At 37.7% G+C, this 20,078-nt stretch overlaps 2 protein-coding genes across 4 annotated transcripts in view; both read right to left on the reverse strand.

The window, feature by feature from the left end:
- Positions 1–3,849: 3,849 nt before the first annotated feature.
- On the reverse strand, positions 3,850–9,663 carry ndufs5 (NADH:ubiquinone oxidoreductase subunit S5). Its single transcript, XM_067612213.1, has 3 exons — positions 9,551–9,663; positions 5,742–5,961; positions 3,850–4,060 (listed from the first exon to the last, which is right to left on the reverse strand). Exons 2-3 carry the CDS (start codon positions 5,955–5,957, stop codon positions 3,956–3,958), a joined length of 321 nt encoding a protein of 106 aa, XP_067468314.1. The 5' UTR covers positions 5,958–5,961; positions 9,551–9,663; the 3' UTR covers positions 3,850–3,955.
- A 2,258-nt stretch (positions 9,664–11,921) lies between these two features.
- The window catches only part of rnf19b (ring finger protein 19B), a 41,339-nt gene continuing 33,182 nt past the window's right edge, over positions 11,922–20,078 (reverse strand). For all 3 annotated transcript variants that reach the window (XM_067612215.1, XM_067612216.1, XM_067612217.1), the window contains exons 6-10: positions 18,138–18,252; positions 17,597–17,737; positions 17,291–17,480; positions 16,547–16,681; positions 11,922–15,836 (exon numbers count right to left, since the gene is read on the reverse strand). In XM_067612215.1, the coding sequence (XP_067468316.1) occupies positions 15,389–15,836; positions 16,547–16,681; positions 17,291–17,480; positions 17,597–17,737; positions 18,138–18,252 (1,029 nt within the window). In that variant the 3' untranslated portion in view covers positions 11,922–15,388. The remainder of the gene's footprint in view (positions 15,837–16,546; positions 16,682–17,290; positions 17,481–17,596; positions 17,738–18,137; positions 18,253–20,078) is intronic.

The following is a 20,078-nucleotide window of genomic DNA, read 5'->3' on the forward strand; positions in this document are numbered from 1 at the left end:
TCAGTGAAAAACAATGTAGAAAACATTATATTTATGTGTGTTTCATTCATTACTTTGAGGAGTATTACAGTCTCTTCATCGCTCCACACAGATGTGATGGTTTCGTCTCTCCAGTAAGACATTTAAGTCACATGTTTCTTGTACATTGTGATTTATTTGCTGAGTCTGTTTCCGTTATACTTTCGCATTTTGCTTCTATCAATACAAATAAAACTATTTCCACGTTAGCCAAGCTTAAAAACATTTATGTGATATTTCAGGTTAGCTACTAGCTGGTGAAGATAGTGGAGCATTTAGCTGCAGAGTCAGATGTTAGCCTTCAGTAGTTGGTGGAGACCAAAGCAGAGCTAAAAGAGAGTCGATATTAACCTTTTTATGGACATTTTGACAGAAGGAAAATCACAGGCGTCAGTTTCAGGGTCCCAGTACTGTGCGTACTGACTCTCTGTCACACTGTCTTGACTTACTGGGACACCATCTGTAACGTTATAAGTAACACCTGTGCTTTTCCTGCTATGACAAGTCAAAATGTCTGCTGTGAAAAAGGCCTGCTGGACTTACATTTGTTAAGTGGACACAAAACATGACTGCAAATGGATGCTAATGTTGCTCCATGTCTGCTCAATATGTAAACAGGCAACTTCATAAGATGATAATATGTCAGTGTCACATTTACAGCTTGTTGCACTGCCCCCATTTAATAGAGGTTTTTCTGGCTTCAGATGTCTTTTCATGCTTTTGTAATGTGTAAGATGATTTAACAAAGCCCAGATTCAGCTCAGTTCTTTTCATAATATTTGTATTATGAAGAGAAATATATATTCAGTATGCTGACATACTGAAGTGGAACTATTTATACTATTTATATTATGTAAGTTAATAACCATGATTGCGTAAAACTTTCTCTTATTTAACCATTTGGAAATTTGTCTTAAGATCATCGTTTGGGAATTTAAAAATGACATATAAAAAAATTTCACCATCAAGTACAATATGTGTGCAGTAATCTCCACTACAGAGAGGTTTTTGTTGGTCTGCGTCATTGAGGCATTAAGTAGCTTTAATTCTTTACGTCTCTTGCGACAAAAGAAAGTAAATGAGCTTCAGGTCATGTGACATTATGGAACCAGAAGTCTGGCGTGCAGAAAACACCTCAGAGTCTGATTGGAGGAGAGATGTTTATCACGTTTAATGTTTAATGAGAAATGTTCTTATATTAGTTGATGTGTCTTTTGCAAGTCTGTCTGGCACTCAGGTTGATGAAGGCACTGGGTCAAACGGGTATCACTGGAGGAAAAGCTGCGTGTATGTTGGGGGTTGTGTCGGGGTCATCGGTGTCTGGGCTCTGTTGCAGGATAATCCCGAGTCTCTGCATCTCTCATCCTCCAACCATCACAGAGAGCAGAGAAAGAGAAAGTACTGCAGGATTATCTGTTTTGCTTCCGCTTTAGTCAAACAGCAGCTAATGGTCTGACCGGCTACATGAACTGTTGGCTACAGTGACGATAAAGAAGGGGGTAAAGTTCACTACTTTCACTGCCGATTGTTTCATTATCTGTTAATTATTGAACAACGCTGCATTGATTATCCTGCAGTATGAAAAGCTGCATGCCCTGACATGTATCTAGCGGTCAGTAATGATCTTTTGGCCAGATTGAAAAAGGCTGTGAACCCAGACAAAACTTAATTTACCCAATTGAAACCATGTGATAATGTGAGTCATAGATTTACAGTTAATATTGTATAATGTTCTGCAATGCAGCCACAATTATCTCTAAGTTTCAATTTAATAAAGCCAATTAAGATTTGAAGAGGACAATGAGGCGACTGCCTTCAGACATAAACTTATGGGAAAACTTACTCATTGACACATCAGCACACACACACACACACACACACACACACACACACACACACACACACACACACACACACACACACACACACACAGTCAAATACCTCAGTGTTTAGTTTAATGGATCAGATTTTAAGACGTGACATTTAGGTTGTGGAAATACCGCCCAGGGGCCACTTGTCTGTTTCTGTTAGTTTCAAACATCCTTCGACTTCAGCTCGGCTTGATATGAACAGTTCAGGCATTTAGCTCATACTTGCACTAGTTTGATCTGAGATGCAGCTTCAGTACTTGTTCTCAGACTCAAAGAGAGGACTCGACAGGAGCAGGAGATGATTCTGGTAAGTTATGAATGCACAACAAGCTTAGTTTTTAATTTGTTGAAGTCTTTTTTTTTTTTTTACACACTTAACAGTTTTCATCCTTTAAGTTTTATCTGATAACTCAAGTGAAACAACATATAATCAGGGCCGGAGACAGGACTTTAGAATAATGGACGTTTTAAGTCCAAATAGGAAATTGCAGGACTTGCCACCAACCAAACTCTGTAAACTTTTCTGAGTATTAAAAATATCCTCTGGTCTCGTGCTATTTATGTATTTCTAATGGAAAATACTAAATGTGCCTAAGAATAGTCAGATTTATTCTAAATATATGATAATAGCACAATGAATAATATACTTCTTAATACATGATAATAGCTCAAGAATATTATACTTTATTCTTAAGCTCAACTCTCTCCACATACAAATGAATTTGGGAACTTCAACCTGGAGACTTTGAACAAACATGATTAAAATAAATACAACCACAAAACCATAAAGAGCTTTAAATTAAGGTGTTCACCACAAAAAAAAGCAGAAATGTTGCAAAATCTGAGATTACATAAAGGCTTCAAACTCTGTGAATCAAATTTCCCTCCTGCTTTATGTGGTCTTGGCGCCATCCTGTGGCGGCTCATTCAGCCCTTTAATCCCATCAGTCAGATAAACGCTGGTAATTGAATCGAGGATGTCAAGTAGCATCCATTCATATGTGTCTCTCATCGGAGTGGTCCAGCAGCCCCCTCGGGAGTGCTTTTCTCACTAATCTGTTTAACAATTGACTACAATCAGATCAGCAGGTTAAGAAAATAGACTGTAGTTTAACTTCGATTTATAGCCGAGGCCGAGCTAAACACACTGAACAGATGACTACAACTGGAGAAACGGTATTAAATCATTCACCAAAGGTCATAAAATCAGCCGTGGAAGGATATTAATATGCGTTAGTTTGCTGCATATCATCACACACAGGTTGACTGGTTTGAATTGTTTTTATAATGAAAGCTTGGAGCGTTTGGACCATTTAGATTCTAATCAGGCTAAAAATTAACAGTTGACACCCAATAATCCACATTCATTTTTGTGATCAAACAAATAAAACAGAAAAAAACATATATGATGTTTCTACCTTATTACAATGTTAAAATTATTAAAGTAATAAACATTTACAGGTGTTATAATAATACATTTTCATACCTATATGACTGCAAATGTTTACACAGATGTCATATTATTGTGATTTGTTTTGTTTTTTTTGGTGTTGCTTCTTTATGGTTTGAATTTTGTGTAGACCTCATTTTAACTGTGAATCTGCCAAACTGGATTATAATTATGAATTAAAGAATAAAGAATTAAGACCTACAGTATCACAGACTGAGTTTTTACCACCTTGGAAAAAGTGTTTTTTAAGTACTGAGTACTATATTTTATACAAGTACATTAAATCTTTCAAAACTATGACAATGAAAATATTTTCATGCTGATTTAACTTGCCAATCTCCTCAATTAATCATGTTTTTACCTTTTTTTTTGAGTAACTACTTGAACAAAAACTGTTACCACAGTATTATTAATATTATCTATTTTCATTTTTTATGTCTGCACATATCTCAGTACAGTAAACATAAAGGCAAAGAGAAGAAGAGAAAAAAAGGAAAAGACAAGAAGAAGTCAGTGAATGATAACATTTATTTGAAAACTTGTACAGGAGGAGCGGAAATACTTATATGTGATTTACTATACACAAGAGCAGAAGTGCGGACAGCTTTGTGTTCCCTCATGGTGACTGGTCTGTCTTGCCTGAGTGGCAGGCGGGCGGCGTGTAGGTCCCCTCCTTCACCATCTTGTCACGCTGCTTACGGATCTCGTACAGCCTCTGGTGCTGCGGGGAGGAAGAGGAGAAGAGGAGGTGAGTGGTGAGGAAGAAAAGACATTAACAGAATCTCTGACATGTTTTTGTCCTCAGGAGGATGAAGTCAAAGATGGAAGTGATTTTTCTTCTTCATGCACCACTAGTCACAGATCTTTTTGCTCTTAAAGAACGCCGCCCTCTCTGAGTTTACATTCAGCTTATTTAGTCTTCAGCTGATCTGCAATTCACGACGGACCCTGAATTTGTCTTAGCTGACATTCATCCTCAATCAGCACTTCACCCTGCTTCTTCTCTGTCATGTTTTGAAAGAACGAGACGTGGCTAAAAAGCAAATCGAGACGTCTGGATCCCGGCGAGGACGTTCCTGCTGCTGCAGCACATTCGCAGCGAGCAGCAGGCGGTGCGTCTGTCAATCTCTCCTCTGCTGACACACACACACGCTGCCGTCAAGGCTGACCGCAGTTGAAGTCCGACATTATTCAGTGAATTAGATGCTTTCTGAAAACACTTCTGTTATCCATTTCTAGCCTTTTTTTTTTTTTTACCTTTAAATGTTTTTCTTTATTCCTGCTTCATATATGCTACCTTCTCTTCGTCTCCACCATCCATCACCACCGAATGCTATTTAAAAATCAATTTAAACATCACTTAGGTTAACAGAAATACCAACTTGTTAAATATTAAAGCCACATAAGAGCTATAAGCCATTTGGAGGCAATTACACACATTTTATTTAATGTGCGGAAGCTTGAAAAACATCAAAGTTGAAGGACTAACAGGTGACCCAAAGGCAGACACAGAAAAGCTTTCATGTCTTAGAAACTTTGTACAGAGCTTAAGAAGAGCTGAGTCATGCTGTTATAACATTAAAGCACCATAATGCAACTAAGCTTCTTTGACAGACAGACAGAAAATGAATCTTTAAGGTAAAAAAGGGAAATCTGTTTGTTTATTTGTGTAAATAAATTCACTCTGCTTCAGTTGTGTACAGCACTGAATGTTTGCAGTTAGGTCAGTAACACTACACGTCCAGATTTTACTATAAAGATTAATAAGAGTCTCTCATAGACATAAAATTAAAATCAGAGCAGCGTACGGTGCACAGGGATTAATAACCGTTCATCTTTTTGTTCTGACACTGTGGTGACATCTCGGGAGGCTGACAAGAGAAAAACTGATTTACTTTACAACAGATCAAATGATGAAAAACAGGCGCCACCAAGGACGACCGAACCCACAAGTCACAGCGTGCACTGTCATTGCCTGCTGGCAGATGATAGTGGGTGAGCTCTGTTCCAACATGCAAACAAGACATAATATCTATACAAAAAAGAGCAGTCTAAGTGACCTTTACTGCAATATCTGCCCCCCGGTGTCACAAACAATGACTCAGCCTTGCTAAAAACGTCGTACTAATATGATCACAGTCTGGTTTCTGACTCTGTGTTACTGGTCTGTTTATTTAACAGACTGGTGTTAGATCAGCGCTCCTGTTTTAAGGTACTTTGTGAGATTAAAACCAGAAACTGTTAAATGCACACAGATGTTGTTGAGTAAGAATCTGTTCAAAATCTTTTCAAAGATTCAACTTTTGCCCCAAACCAAATGCAACGACTACATAAGTTATTCTGAGAGATTCGGGAGCAGTTTTATCATTTATCATTTATCAATCTCACATCCAAACACTCACCGTCTTCTGCCTGTGCATGCACTCGTAGAAGTCCTCGAACTCCAGCTGGCATTCCTTCTTGGCGCGGGTCTGCCCGATGCCGTGGGCGCATTCGATCCACTCCTTCTCGAAGGCGTGGCAGCGAGCCGCTCTCTTGTTGGGCTGCGAGCCGCTCTGCAGCAGCATCCAGCGGTCCAAGTTGATGCCGAGCCGCGACTGCAGGTCCACGAAAGGCATGGTGCTGATGGAGGGGGGACAGGAAGAAAACAATGACGACCAAAACAGGATGTAGTGGAGGAGACAGTAAGGGGAAGGCAGTATAGAAACAAATTAGCCTAAAAAACTGGCATTTCATAGGTTGAGGCGTGGTAACAGCTGACGAAATGTTTGGTTTGTCCACGATCTTTTTTACTGGATAAATCAGCTGAGTTGATTGGTTATTACACTGATAAGAAAACCTCAACCAAGCAGTGGTCCACCACATACCTGTAGACTGCAAAGCACAACATCTTTTAGAGCGTAGAGTAAAAAAATACAACCTCCATAAAGCAAAGTGCTTCTGCATGGTTCACTAACTTCTCAAGACCTGTTTGAATACCATACAGAATGCAATTTAACACCTGTTCCATGATCATACCGTCAAAAATACGAAAGTATGATGGCAAACCAGTAGGGAGGATAGGGCCTAGAATATCATAATTTTTCAGTACTTTCCCAGCAGTGTATAATTTAATATAATTAATTAAATTAACGTGACCTACAGGCAGAAAAGTGTCAGACGACTAGTTAAAAAATATGCATTTATCAAAGTTCATTTATGTTTATAAACTTGTAGTTTATAGATGTATAACATCACCTGACAGCCAACAGTCAGAAACAAAAACATTGTATAACCAACAATGCTGGCGACGACAGGCAGAGGAAAATATTCAAAACTTCTGTGAATTAAATTAAAGACTTTTTAATACATTTTTAAGGCCTTTTTTTGGAGGAAACTAAATTCAAAGCTTTTTAATATTTTTTAAGACCTGCAGATACCCTGAACAGCTGGGTAGAAATGAAGACCCACTTCTCTCTCACATGGTGTGGGGCTGGCTGTTCTGGCCTTTAAAGACATGTGATCTTTTATCGTTTAAGCTTGTTTTGGATTTATGATCAGAATTTTTTTTTTTTTTGCTTAATTTCAAAACAAAACAACTTAGCAGCTGAATCCTTGTTGGCATGAACTGAACCACACTGTAAAAAGCTAGAGCCATTTTAAAACATCTGCTTATAAAACTGTTATTGTTGTGTTTGTCCAAATTAGGACTTGAATGTAGCATTTTACAATTAAGACATGTGGGATATGCCGATTTTATCCAGGTTTTAGGAGCATTCTTTGTATTCGGAACATGTGTCTCAATTGGGGTTTTTACCGCAGTTTGTGACACACGGCCTCTTGCCTGTTTACAGTCAGCTGTGTGTGTTGTAAACAAACCAACTAGCCAACAGTTTGCAAGGCTGGAATAGAGATGCATGACGGGCTGGTTGTGTAACGCACCCCTACACAGGCAAAATGACATATACTGGAGGCACGGCAGGCAGACAGAGGAGAGGAATGAGAGGAGAGTGGAAAGCTGCTCAGGGCGGGATAGAAAAACAGAGCGTGCCTTCTCGGTGACGGGGACGGAGGGGTTTGGTTATTATCCTGACATACAGCCATGGACTGACGGTAATAACTCGGTGTGACGCATCAAAAACATTCAGCAGTGTAGTAAACAACATGGGACAACCTTGGTTCTGGATGTGCCTGTAACTATAAATTTATAATACCAGTCAGATCAGTATCTCTTATAAATATCAGGCATCAGCTCACGAATGTTTTTCACCTCACTGGTTTACTTCACTGCCTGTGGAGATCTTGTTCCCACCGGAGCAGAGTGAAACCCTGAAAACCCTCTGCATGTAAACACTACTATTAGTGGAATATTCAGTTTCATTAGGAATGTAAACAGCTCAGTAGGAATATTGTCTTTTTTGGAATAAGGGCAAAAACCAGAATATTTTGTGCATGTAAACACAGTCACTGCTGAAGCCTCATATAAGCTTCAGATCAACTTTTAAATACATTTTTGCACTAAATGACTGTGTGGACACACTGTGGATTTAGGCCTCCATCACTTACATTGTAAATGTATTATGAAGGGATCTTCTAATGGTCAGTATGAACAGGAGGAATGATTACAGCGAGGAAAACCTTTTTCAGTGTTCATGTGCTCACCTGACTGTTGTTTTAAGACAGACTTGAAAAATTGTGAACCTGTCCTTTAAAGAAACATGTCAACATATCTTTAATATACCTTGAAATGTAAGCATGACACATGATAAAACACTAAAGGTTAATATATTTGTTTTCATACTGGTCCCAGTCTAAACAATATCATAATAAGAGGAAAAACTGCTTGGACAGATGCCTACATTTTTAAAGGCAGATGTAATCATAAGTCATTATTAAAAAATAAATATGATAAAATATTAAATACATTCACTCATCCCAGTGTTTTACTGTTTCCTTTCACAAAATCACCTGTTTTTAAAAACACTGATAGACATCTGACATCACCTGTTTAGCTGTTAGATCCAAAAGAATCAAGTCTTTTGTAGAATTTTACTATTTGGTGACTCGACGACGCTGTAGTTAGCTTCTGATCTGGTGTTAAGGGGAAAGATTAGGGAAAAATAAATATTTGATATTTTGCACCACTTACACTTATGAAAGAGTTTTAGACATCGTAGCAAAAGCCTTGACACTGTTCAAACCCACATACAGATTTGTGAAACCTTTATTTTGCTTATCAAAACAGAAAAAAGGGATATTTCACTGCTTTTTCCCCCATCCAGACAACATTAGACCAGGTCCAGATCAAAAACCACTATAATCAGACGTGTCAAATCTGGACTAGATTACCATGTAGACTCCAGAGACTCATTAAAACACAGTTTCAGATCTATGAAACCTTTATTCTACTTATGGAAACACAAATATTGGCGATTTCGCTGTTCTTTTCCCCCCATCCAGAACACAGTAGACCAGGTCCCATTCAAAAACCCATATTAGCTTCTGATCTGGACCTGGTCTATTGTGTTCTGGATGGGGAAAAAAGCAGTGGCATCGCCCTTTTTCATTTTCATAAGAAATATAGAGGTTTCACAAATCTGAATGTGGGTTTAAACAACGTTAAGGCTTTAGCTACGATGTCTAACATTCTTTCATCAGTGTAAGTGGTGAAAAAACAGAATTAGACGCTAATATCATTATTTATGTTTCCATTAACTCAGTATCAGAAGCTGTTTTTACCACTTCCTTTCACAAAATCACTCATTTTTAAAAACACTGATAGATATTAGGCATTGTCTGTTTATTCTTTTGCAGGATTTTACTATTTGGTGACTCAGCTATCATGAAACTCACGAACAAACACTTTATCCGTTATTACTTTAGACTAGCTTTAAGATTAGCCAGTTAGCTTCCCGTAGCTAACTACCACCGAGCCAGCAGGCTACGGTTTCCTGTTAAAAACACCCCAATGTGAAAGCTTTACATCGTTAACTTAGATCAAGGAGTTTGCACAAAAGTCGTTTTTGTGCGATGAATTTGTCACCGGGTCAGATCTTTGTTAGCATGTAAGTTAACGCTGTTTCCCCTTCAATGACAGTCTCCAGACGGCTCTCATTTAGCTATAATTACACACTGACGCTATGTTTAACCGTTAAAATAATTTCAGGATATATCAAATCAGTCAAAGTGCTGTTTAATTGCTGAAATTATACAGAAAAGTGTCTCATTTTACCGTGTTTCGTAGGAGTCACTTTAACCTTCCTCCGAATCACACGTTTTGCTTTACGGCTGACCAAAACACGGCCGTAAAACGATAGACTGTGTCGTGAAGAGTTTCTGCATTCATCACATTAACGGAGCTTTACGGCCGCCTACCGGATCAGACTTCAAAGAAACAATCAGTAAATTAAAATTTAAGTGAAACCATTTTTTTCAAGGTAGTAAATTAAATGACTATATTGTATGTTTTCCATTACGCCTTCTCAAGCAGATTTTTATTTTCTCTGTTTGAATGAGTGAACATGAAGTATATTCTTGGGAAAATGCCAGGGAGGTTCACAAACAACACATAAGAAATAGAAAGAAAATTAAATAAAAATAAAGAAATTATAAAACCTACAAAAAATTAATAAAAAATAGATGCCTAAAATAAATTTTAAAAAGAATAGAGTTATATAGAGACATTAAAAACAATACACTCATTAACAGTGTTCAAAGTCTTCTTATTGCTGCAAGATTTAATGTCTGTGAGTACTGCTCACATTCTTTATGAAAAACTGAGAGGAGAGGGTTTTTTTTGTTTTGTTGGTAAACTTACTCTTATAAATATGAAACTTATAAGATAATTATAAGATCGATGATGTAAGCTTGTTTCTCATTCTTTCTGTTGTAACTTAAAAACCTAAATGTTCATATTTATACAATAAAGCATAATCAGCCATAAATGTAACATTAATAAACTTAGAAACCTCTTGTTATTGTCTTTTAGTGTAGTAACAAGGCCAAAATAAATGAGGCACAGTTTCAATGTGCAGAGCAAAATGAACATGATACATTAATATCATTCTTACATCTTTTAAGAAAAAGCAGATTTACTAAAACAAAACTGTTATAATTGCCTCATTCAATGATGATATTAATCTCTTCTGCTCCTCATTATATACACTTCATGCTAATAGCACTTGGTGAGCTGATCCTGGTTGATTGCATATTCTCCTGTTGGTTGATATTTTATAATGTGTGACCCCTGCATTTCTTGAGCGTAAACATTTATAAAGAATGGTTTCCTCCTTATGGCTCATTCTCCAGATGAAAACATGCTTTTTATTCTGCATAGATGCTTTCTTGTTTCACTGTCATCCCAGAAGTCTTACTACAAATTTTGCATATTAACATACAGTAAATTTAAAAAGTTAACCTCAGCTTTACTCAGTGGAACTTAAATAGACAACATGCAGTGTTCATGACCGTTTGGCTTGTAAATTCACATCTTTAGAGACTTCTACACCTAAAGGAAACATATAAACTCTCAATATAATATGTGAAAGATTTTAAATTAAATGTTTTGTCCCCATAGAGATTTTCTGGAGTTGCTGCTTTTTCATTGCTGATCAACTATCAGAACCAATTACAACATTATCTGTGTGGCTGTGAAGAGTTTTTGAGGCATATTAGTTTCAGTTGTTTTAAACATTTTGTATTTTTCCTTCACAACCTCAATAACTTAAGATTTCTTAAGGATTTTTTGTTTTTCATCCAATTTAAAATTGTGACTGGACACATCTCATACTGCAGTATTATATTGTAATGTGTAATTATAATATTATACTGTATTATTGCCCATGTAAAAAAAAACATTATTTTTTTTACTACTGTGTACTTGTGTAAAATATGCACACATTTATGTCAATTTTCAACAAAACATACTGCAACATATTTTTCCTCAATATACTGAATTTCTGTAATTTAAAAAAAAAACAGTTTTGTGGCTGCAACTGACACATCTAAAGTATCTATAAAATAATTTCTCTGCAGTGGTTTCTGTCAGTTGCCCCAAATTTTCTTTATCACAGCAGAAATTTTGACTTGTCATAGCAGAAAAAGCAAATGTGGAACTAATGACATTAACGACACAATTAAGCAGTTAACAATGTGATTAGTTGCATCTGTGTTTGACATGTTGAAATGTCTGCTGTAAAAAAGGTAAACAACTTCAGTTTCTACTGCTCTGGATAATTTTGCACATTTATTTATCCTCATGACTTCTGTGGGTGTCAAATATTGCAAAATTTCATCAATGATTTTAATCACGATATAATTAATATATTATAAACAATTGGTTTTCTGATAGAGAACTCAGCATCTTTCATTTGATTTTCGCTCCCAGTAAAAGTGACAACAACAACAACAACTCTTTGCTTTGGTGCAACATTAGATTGTGTTTATTTAATTTTTTCCCCAAAAGTCCACAAGATGTCTTCCACAGTCCTGCATGTACAACCCCACACAGGGCAGAGCTTTAACAGTGACAGGAAATACACAAACAGTTTAATAACACTTAAATATTGCTATCTATATACTCTAAACCTTTTTCAAATAAAGACAAGACCACCTGTGTTCTTAATGGGACATTTCCATAAACACTCATTCAGACTCTTTCAGGAAGTTCGGGTTTCTGCCCGTGGTACATTCGAGTGTTTCCTCACAGGCAGGCAGGCAGAAACAAGTGATAAGTGCAGCAGACCAAACAAAGCACTGTCAAGTCATATAAGCAGCTAAATCCATAAAGCTACTCTGAGATGAAGAAGGTTCCCGAGCGGTTTCCTCGTAGATTGAAGGAAAACCTGGTAGAAAACCTTTTCTTTTAAACTGAAGCACAGAGGTGATACAAAGCTAAGAAACAATTCAGGCTAGTGATTATGATTAAGAAGAGCTTATCGGCATCGATATTTGAAGTGTTTGGCTCCAAAATGTACATTTGGAAAAAAATGACACTGACTTTTAAAAGCTGATTAGTACAACATAAGTTAATAGAATAAAATATAAAAAAATAGGTTCATTATAGTCCTTGGACCACAAAATTGATTTAAAAAAAACACATTGGATTCCCTATAAATTAGAAATACTGAATGATAAACTTGACAAAGCATTTTATTTTCAGAAATGGTTTTAAGATCTTTTGGAACCAAACTCTTCTTTAGTTATATCCAACATAAAAGGCCTTCTGGTAGGTGATTCATTTTGGTTGTACCACAGACTTTTGTATGCAAATGAAGTAAACTCACTTACAGTATAGCAACAGATGATGAATAGCAAAAAAAAAAAAAAAAAAAAAAAAGATAAATAAGATAAATTCAGATAAAGTGCACAAGTGCTCATTCAAAAAACAAAGTGAGACAAACAAGTACATTCATCAGGAGTCCATTCATTCACTGTAGGAGCTGTTTCTCTCTCTTTCTCTCTCTCACACACACACACACACACACACATTCACACAATGTTCAAGTGAGTCAGACAGCCAGTTAACACGTCAGAAACTAAAAACCAGTTGGGTCTGTTGTTGTTGTTGTAGTTGTAGTTGTTGTTGTGTTGGTCAGTGAGTGTCTATAAGGCAGTCAGACAGCCAACTGTTAAACCTCGGTCCAGTCACATGACACACACCAGAACCACACAGTGAGAGAGTTCTGACAACGACAGGCATCAGTGTGCACAGTTTAAAATCCTGTCTGAGTGAGCAGCATCGGTTTAAACCAAATCAAACACCAGCGTCAAACGTTACAGATGAAACGATTAGTCGATTCATCAATTTGTTGATCAACTACTCTGATTAGTGATAATCGTTTAACCTTATTATTTTTTTAAGCCAGAAAATTACAAACATTCTCTGGTTACGGCTTCATATGATAGTAAACTGATTATATTTGGGTTTTTGACTGTTGGTCAAAGAAATTAAGCATTTTGAATAAGTTGACTCTGGAAAATTAAAATGTGTTTTTTCACTATTTTCTGACATTTTATAGAAAAAATTGATTCTTGATTAATAGAGAAAATAATTGGCAGATTAATCAATAATGATAATAATCATTAGTTGCAGCCTTTGCACAGATACAAACATTATTACTGCAGTTACAGCACAATGTTTCTTATATATTATCAACAGCAAAGAACTTTAACATTGAGTCTCTTCTGTTACAAAAAGGATTAGAAAACATTTGATAAAAAAACTTCAGGTCCTCTTTTTATCTTTTTTTCAGAGCTTCCTTCAGTTGACGGAGTTCGTTCAGCTCTCACGGAGACAACTGAGCAAACTCCATCGGCTGAGTACCTTGAAATGGAGGTAAAATCTCCAGGAAAAAGCTAATAAGTGGACCTTGAGTTAACATTTTTTTTGCCAAATGACTGATTATATTTTACGCTGAACATTGAAAACATTATAAGTTTTGTCTATAACTGCAAAGAAATAATCAATGAACCAATCAAAAAACAACTGAAATAGAAACGTCCAACTGCTTGAACGTAAGAATAGTCAGAAATTGGAAAAAAACTACTTGCCAAAGCACTTCATAACCTATTAATCTATATTTAAGTTAATATTCTTACAGTATTTGCATGAGACAAATTAGGTATTTTCTTCTAGAAGAGTGTTTTGCCTCTGTTCAAGTATTTTATTTACTTCACTGTATTGTTTGTACATGTTAACATAGTCTTGAGTTAATATATCTGTACCTCACATTAAATTGAAGTTGTACTGTTGTGTTAATGTGTTGCCATGAATGTAACTTCTTCTATATTTTCATATGGACGGTTCAAGCCACCAGAAAGCAACTGTATCACTTTCTGTATTGAAGTATGTGTTGAAAAGTGTTACTTTATAATATAGTTGAAGGTTGCAGACAGTTCAAAAGACTTATCTATTAAAGAGTTACCTAGTTAGATAAAAAAATAGTAGAAAACTAGCAGGACTGTTTGTGTCTGGATTCTTGAGATTAACATATTTTATATAACTTTATCATTGGATTATCTGTGAAATGATAAGCATTAGTTTTATGTGTATCTCAGTAGGACGAACCTGTTCTCCGTACTGGGTTGTCCTCAACTACCTTAAAATGGCCAGAGTGTGAAAAAGGTCCTATACTTTCACTACACAAGACTAGAAGAGAGAGAAATGGCTTCGTTCAGCGCGTTTGACCGCAGAGCTCTTTAGCCTCGCCACGTCATTGTCAGAACTCATTCAGTTATTTCTGTAATTTGATAAACACGGACTCTTATTTCTTCGTCCCTATTTCCACTCTCCCAGTCCTCCTCCTCCTCCTCCTCTTCCTCCTCCTTCTCCTCCTCCTCCTCCTCCTCGTCTGTGCAGGGCAAGTAAGATTCAAGTGCAGCTTTGTCCTCTCAAGTAAACTTTCACCAGTGTAACAGAAACTCGCTGCCTTTTTTAAAAACCTTCCACACAAGGCATGGCTCATGCAGACACATGCACACAGCAAATAATACACTTTCAAGGTTGTCTGAATATAAATAGAAGGGGGGAAAGAGGAAAATAAAGCCACAATAGTTGAGTACAAAGTCCACATTCATTCACACATGTGTTATAAACGTCCCCTTTGACCTCAGCACGCACAAACCTGTTTTCCCCAACAATCCTCCTCCCTTTGCTATGCTTGGTGACATTTCACCTTATTTCATCATTTCCGTTTTGCAATAATTCTTGTGGAAAATTTGTACCTCTTGTGTTTTTTTTTCTTTTCTTTTTTTTTTGCTTAAGTAGCCAAGGCATTTTGCACCAAGGAGTAAACATAAATCATCATCTTATAAATCTCAGAGGTAGAACCCTGACAATTTACTCGGTGAGGAGATTGACAGGAAGATTGATAAGACAGACAGATAAAAGTAAACAAACGCTGTCTGTTTTTAAGACGGTGTCTGTGAGTCGCAAAAGCAGCAAACGAGAAATGACAACAGAAAAAATAAAAAGAGCTATGAAGTAAGAGAGAGCTCAAATGAAAATGTTGGGGGGGGGGATCGGTTCGTTTTTTTTTTTTTTTGTGCAATCCTGAGAGCTGCTGTTCTCTCAGACGTAGAGGATGACGTTGCTGTCTGCGGGACAGTGAAGGCCTTCGGTGGAGGGGTTCAGGGCTCGGCAGGAGGGGAGCTGGGGCTGCTGGCCGGCCGCTGGGTGACAGCTTTTCGGGTGAGGGGAGTCACAGTCGTCCGACGTCAGCTCCGCGATGTCGTCCGATTGCGTGTCCGACATCTCCAGGTCACTGCGGATGCTCTCCGGCTGAGCCAGGGTGACGTCTCTCAGCCCCTCCCTGATTGACGCGCCCGGTGACAGACCCAGCGCTGAGCCAGACAAAGCTCCGCCCCTTCTGGAGCTGCAGTCCTGAGGCTCCTCGCCTCCGGAGGCCGTCGCCATAGCAGCAGAGCCCGGGGGCGGGGTTAGGTCCTCTTCACTGGTCAGGCAGAGATGGCTGGGTTTGGTCTCGATGTCCACCTGGATCTCCAGGTTGGTGCACTCCCTGCAGAGACAATAATTAACAACAAAATGAGTCTGATGCTGCTGCAAACAAATAAAGAAAGATCACACAGAGATAATAAAGACATTTATGCTCTTAGTTCAATTTTAGAGTCCACAGGATTAGATTTGTTCTCAAAAACAGGAATTTTTTAACTATGGCAAATGTAATTAAAGGATGGATGTGTTAAGTGGACTTAAATTAGGAGATGGAAAAGACTACAGCATACTTTGTTTTGGAGATTAAATTTGTTTTTCCCCAGTGAAGGGTTAAGATGAAAGAGAGTATTTACTAAAGATAATTTTGTGTTGTATAATAAGTATCTATGGTGATCTATTTCAAGATGGTTAACATGCTCTTGTGATTACAAAAAACAAGAAGAGGAACAAAGATTTCCTTTAACAGCAGCCAAGTGCAAATATGTTTATCTACTGCAAAGTATCTGCTAAGTAAAGTATTATAAAGAGCTTTAGGCAGTGCAACAGAGGAGACATGAGACACATTAGATCATGATGGCGTCAAACTGCTAAATCAACACATTAAGTTCACATCACATCCAAATTTAATCAGGGCAGAGGTGAAGGGAAGAAATAACAGAGACGAAGCCAAACACACATACAGCAGGTGATGCAATAAGAAAAAATAAAATTCAAGACCAAAAATAGGAAGCAGGGGGAGATCAAAGATATCACAGAGGAAGACGGAGGTCTCACCTGTCAGGTAGTGTGTAGGAGGAGATGATGGATCCGGCCATTCCTCGGGTGCTGGCACAGTCGCTCCCTGCCCCCAGGCTGCCTGTCTCCCTCTGGGCTGATTCTTTAGCCAGCTCCCCTGCCTGCACCTCCAGCCTGGAGCAGAACAAACATACATATTAATCAGTTTTTAGTGTTAAGTAATGCAATACTATGAATACTTATTATGAATCATGTGCACTGCACTCAGACAGTGTCAGAAACGTAACACATCTATTATTAGCATTAAGTTTTTATCACCTCTGCAGACGCAAGTTGTGTTTTCACCCGAGTTATTCACTTTGTCTTAATGTCTTTTTATGAGCAAGATATATCAACAATTTATTTACACATTTTAATGCAACTGAGAACCAACTGATTAGATAATTATTGTTTTTTGTCTTTTTTCTGTAAAAAAATACTTGATTTTTATACACTAAAAGTATGTTTGCAGGGTGAAGAAACTAATGAAACAAATGATGTATTTGGATAAAATAGTCCTGATTATTAAGGTGCCTTTAAGAAAAATAACATTTTAGAGAGACAAGTACAGTATATTATGTTTAGTTTATAATTAGTTACCCATATAGCCTCCTTCTTAAGGAACAATGAAACAATTAAAAATGTGTTTTAAAAAGAGTAATAATGTCATTTTGGTTTATTTAGAGCAGAATGACTTGAACTTGAACTTGAGAGGCTTTGCGTGGCCTCATGTCTTATCCTCACCTGCTGTATTTGCCGGTTCGGGTCCCCAGGGCGCCGCCTGCCAGGGTGTTGAAGTGAGGCGTGTCACCCAGAGCCCCGGGGGCCACAGAGAGCCCCTCGCTGGGAGAGGTGGTGCTCAGACCGCTGACCGCCCCGTCCAGACTGCTCTCACCAAGGCTCGGGGACTTGAGGGCTCGCCACGCGTCCGCCACTGCAGAATGAGATCAGAATATTCTTTATTGTACACGTGACTGCATTAATAACCAGATCTGAAGATCTGATGAAAGAGATCCTGTTTCTCTGTTGTTATCAGTTTGGTGTCCTGACCTGTGATCGGTCCGTCATCTTCATCGAAGTCAATCCGGACGCCCCTCCCCTTCCCTCTGCTCACACCACAACCTCCCCCTCGACACAGAGAGATGGGCACCACACCGTACACGTAGGCCAGCATGATGGGAACGCCGATGCCTGTGGAGGAACAGAAGAAGAGATAATAATGTTAAGGAGCTTTCAAATTTGAATCCAACACTTTGTACTTTGGATTTGTACTTCTAGAGTCTCAGAGAAAGTGTTAAAGTGTAAAAACAAGGCAGATTTCTTGTGTCTTTGTATAGTTTTTTGTTTGAAATTCAGAAGTCTGTATCACTAAGAAGTCTTATGATTGGTTTGGTTGCAACTGTTAGTCATTATGCAAAAGCATGAATTGTGAAAACATGGTGTGTTTTAAGCTCTCCACGTGTTCTGCGGTGAGTGATGAACAGCAGTTAGTGTCTAGACGGCGATTAACAAAGTGTGCTCAGTTTGTTTTGGCTGCAAGCTTCAGAAATCCACATTGCATAACGGATGACGGTCCTGTCGGGTCTCTTACCCACGCTAACAGCTGCGATGACGGGGGCGGTGATGATTGACAGGGCCACGCCCCCTGTGATGGCCAGGTTCCTTCTGTGGCGAGACGTCTTCTTCAGCTCGTAGTGAGCGTGGATCTGCAGCAGAGGAGAGGCATCATGTTAAAAAAAAAAAGGTCTCATGAATGTAACAGTTTTAAATAGTCGAGTTTTATCTTGCTCATATTTCTCAGATCTGGTTTTGTTGTGTTGGATGTGAATGTCGTAATGTTTTTATGTAACTTTGTAACGCCTAGCATTATTGTACGCTGCCATTTTGGCCAGGTATGTAAAAGTTATAATGTTAAGAAACTTCCTGGTTAAATAATGGTTTAAAAAAAGGGATTTTAAATATGCTGGAGAATATTTTTTCCACATTTTCTTTATTTGTGTGCCGTTTCAAAGCCATCTCCACTCTGCCATGAGAATCCCACTGTGTTTTTGGTTAATTTAAAGATATAAAAATATCAAAATATCCCTTTAAAAAAAACATCCTATGTAATTTGTGTGTATTTGTAGAACATAATCACCTCCTGAGGTTGTTAAAAAAAACAACTTCCCTAAAAACAGTACCATGACATGACCTCTATGTCCTCAATGACCCTGCTCGGCACTATGGGAACTATAGTTTCTCTGTAACAAACCAAACAATCTGCAGCTTCTAACTAAAACACTTAACATGAGTTTAAAAAAAGAAAAAGACTTGGTATAAAATAGTGTGTTCTTCCTGCAGGGATTCATTATGAGTCATCACTGATCTACATTTAACACACAGACCTATTAAAAGCTTCTTTTTGAAGAACAACATCTGTGTCATAGAGGAAGAAGGTTGTATCACCTCGATTAGCGTAATAAAAACATTTACATACATATAGGTTTCACACAATTTTAACGCCTGACCGAGACAACCACATCTCTAAAACACACGGTCAGATATGGGCATGAAGGAACCGCACACAAAATGTGTGTTAGGGTGAAGTCACAGCTGATGTAACTTGTTGACCACTTCCATCACTAAACACGATGCCAGATCTTCAACAGGCTTTAACAGAAATATGAAATTTCACTATTGTCCACAAGAGAGTGCTACAGTATAATAACTCCTACCAAATGCCTTTTATTCTTTAATTCCCTTTGTCTTGCAGTGACTTGCACGACCACACTGGCTTTTAGCAAATGCTTTCTTGTCTCTAACGGTTTCCAAAAAAATCCTAACTGAAAATATACCAGCGTTATCAGTTTTAATGCTAACAAATACATGATTTTATCACAATCCTGCAAATACAAGTACTTTCATCAAGCAATCTAACAACCAAACTGATGAAACAAACAAAAGGCAGCTAATGCAGACTGTTTCCAATAAGGAGAAAAAGCAACAGGAAATGTAATATTTCTTCTTGTGAATCCATTCAGGTCATTTTTTATATTTCAGTTGCTTTAAACTCGAGCTCTGCCTCAACTAAATATCACACAACAGAAAACTTCATCAAAATTAATGTACATATAATATATTGTACATATTCCATAACAATTTATTATTGTTTTTGTACATTTTACAGACCCTAACTTTAATAGAAATGTGTGCTTTATTAGTCAGATACGGTTCTTGTTTTGAGGCACTGGAGTCTGTCTAATGGACAGCAGGTCAGTGTCATCAATCATCAAAACAGAAACTAGTCTCTGTTGCTTAGAGGAAATGAAAATACTCTCTGTCATTTCTAGGAAACCTCTTACATGTGTTAACAAAGAGGAGGGCATACTTAAGACATGACAGGTTTTCTTCTCTACACTGTTGTAAATTCCAGATAAGTGAAGGATTGTGAAATAATGACTGACAGGACTATAAGCTATTTGTGTGTGTTGCCACAAGTCTGTGGTTTTCTACTTCGGGTTTCTGTAGTAGTTTGGAAAAAGGTAAGTGACCA

The sequence above is a fragment of the Thunnus thynnus genome, chromosome 15 (genome assembly GCF_963924715.1).
Source record: "Thunnus thynnus chromosome 15, fThuThy2.1, whole genome shotgun sequence".
Classification (NCBI taxonomy): domain Eukaryota; kingdom Metazoa; phylum Chordata; class Actinopteri; order Scombriformes; family Scombridae; genus Thunnus; species Thunnus thynnus.

Bases quoted from the DNA above. Each gene is read 5' to 3' on its own strand.
- ndufs5 (XM_067612213.1), bottom strand. From the start codon at position 5,957: ATGCCTTTCGTGGACCTGCAGTCGCGGCTCGGCATCAACTTGGACCGC. The intron at 4,061-5,741 runs GTGAGTGTTTGG...TCCTCCCCGCAG, and splicing joins GCATGCACAGGCAGAAGACG to CACCAGAGGCTGTACGAGAT.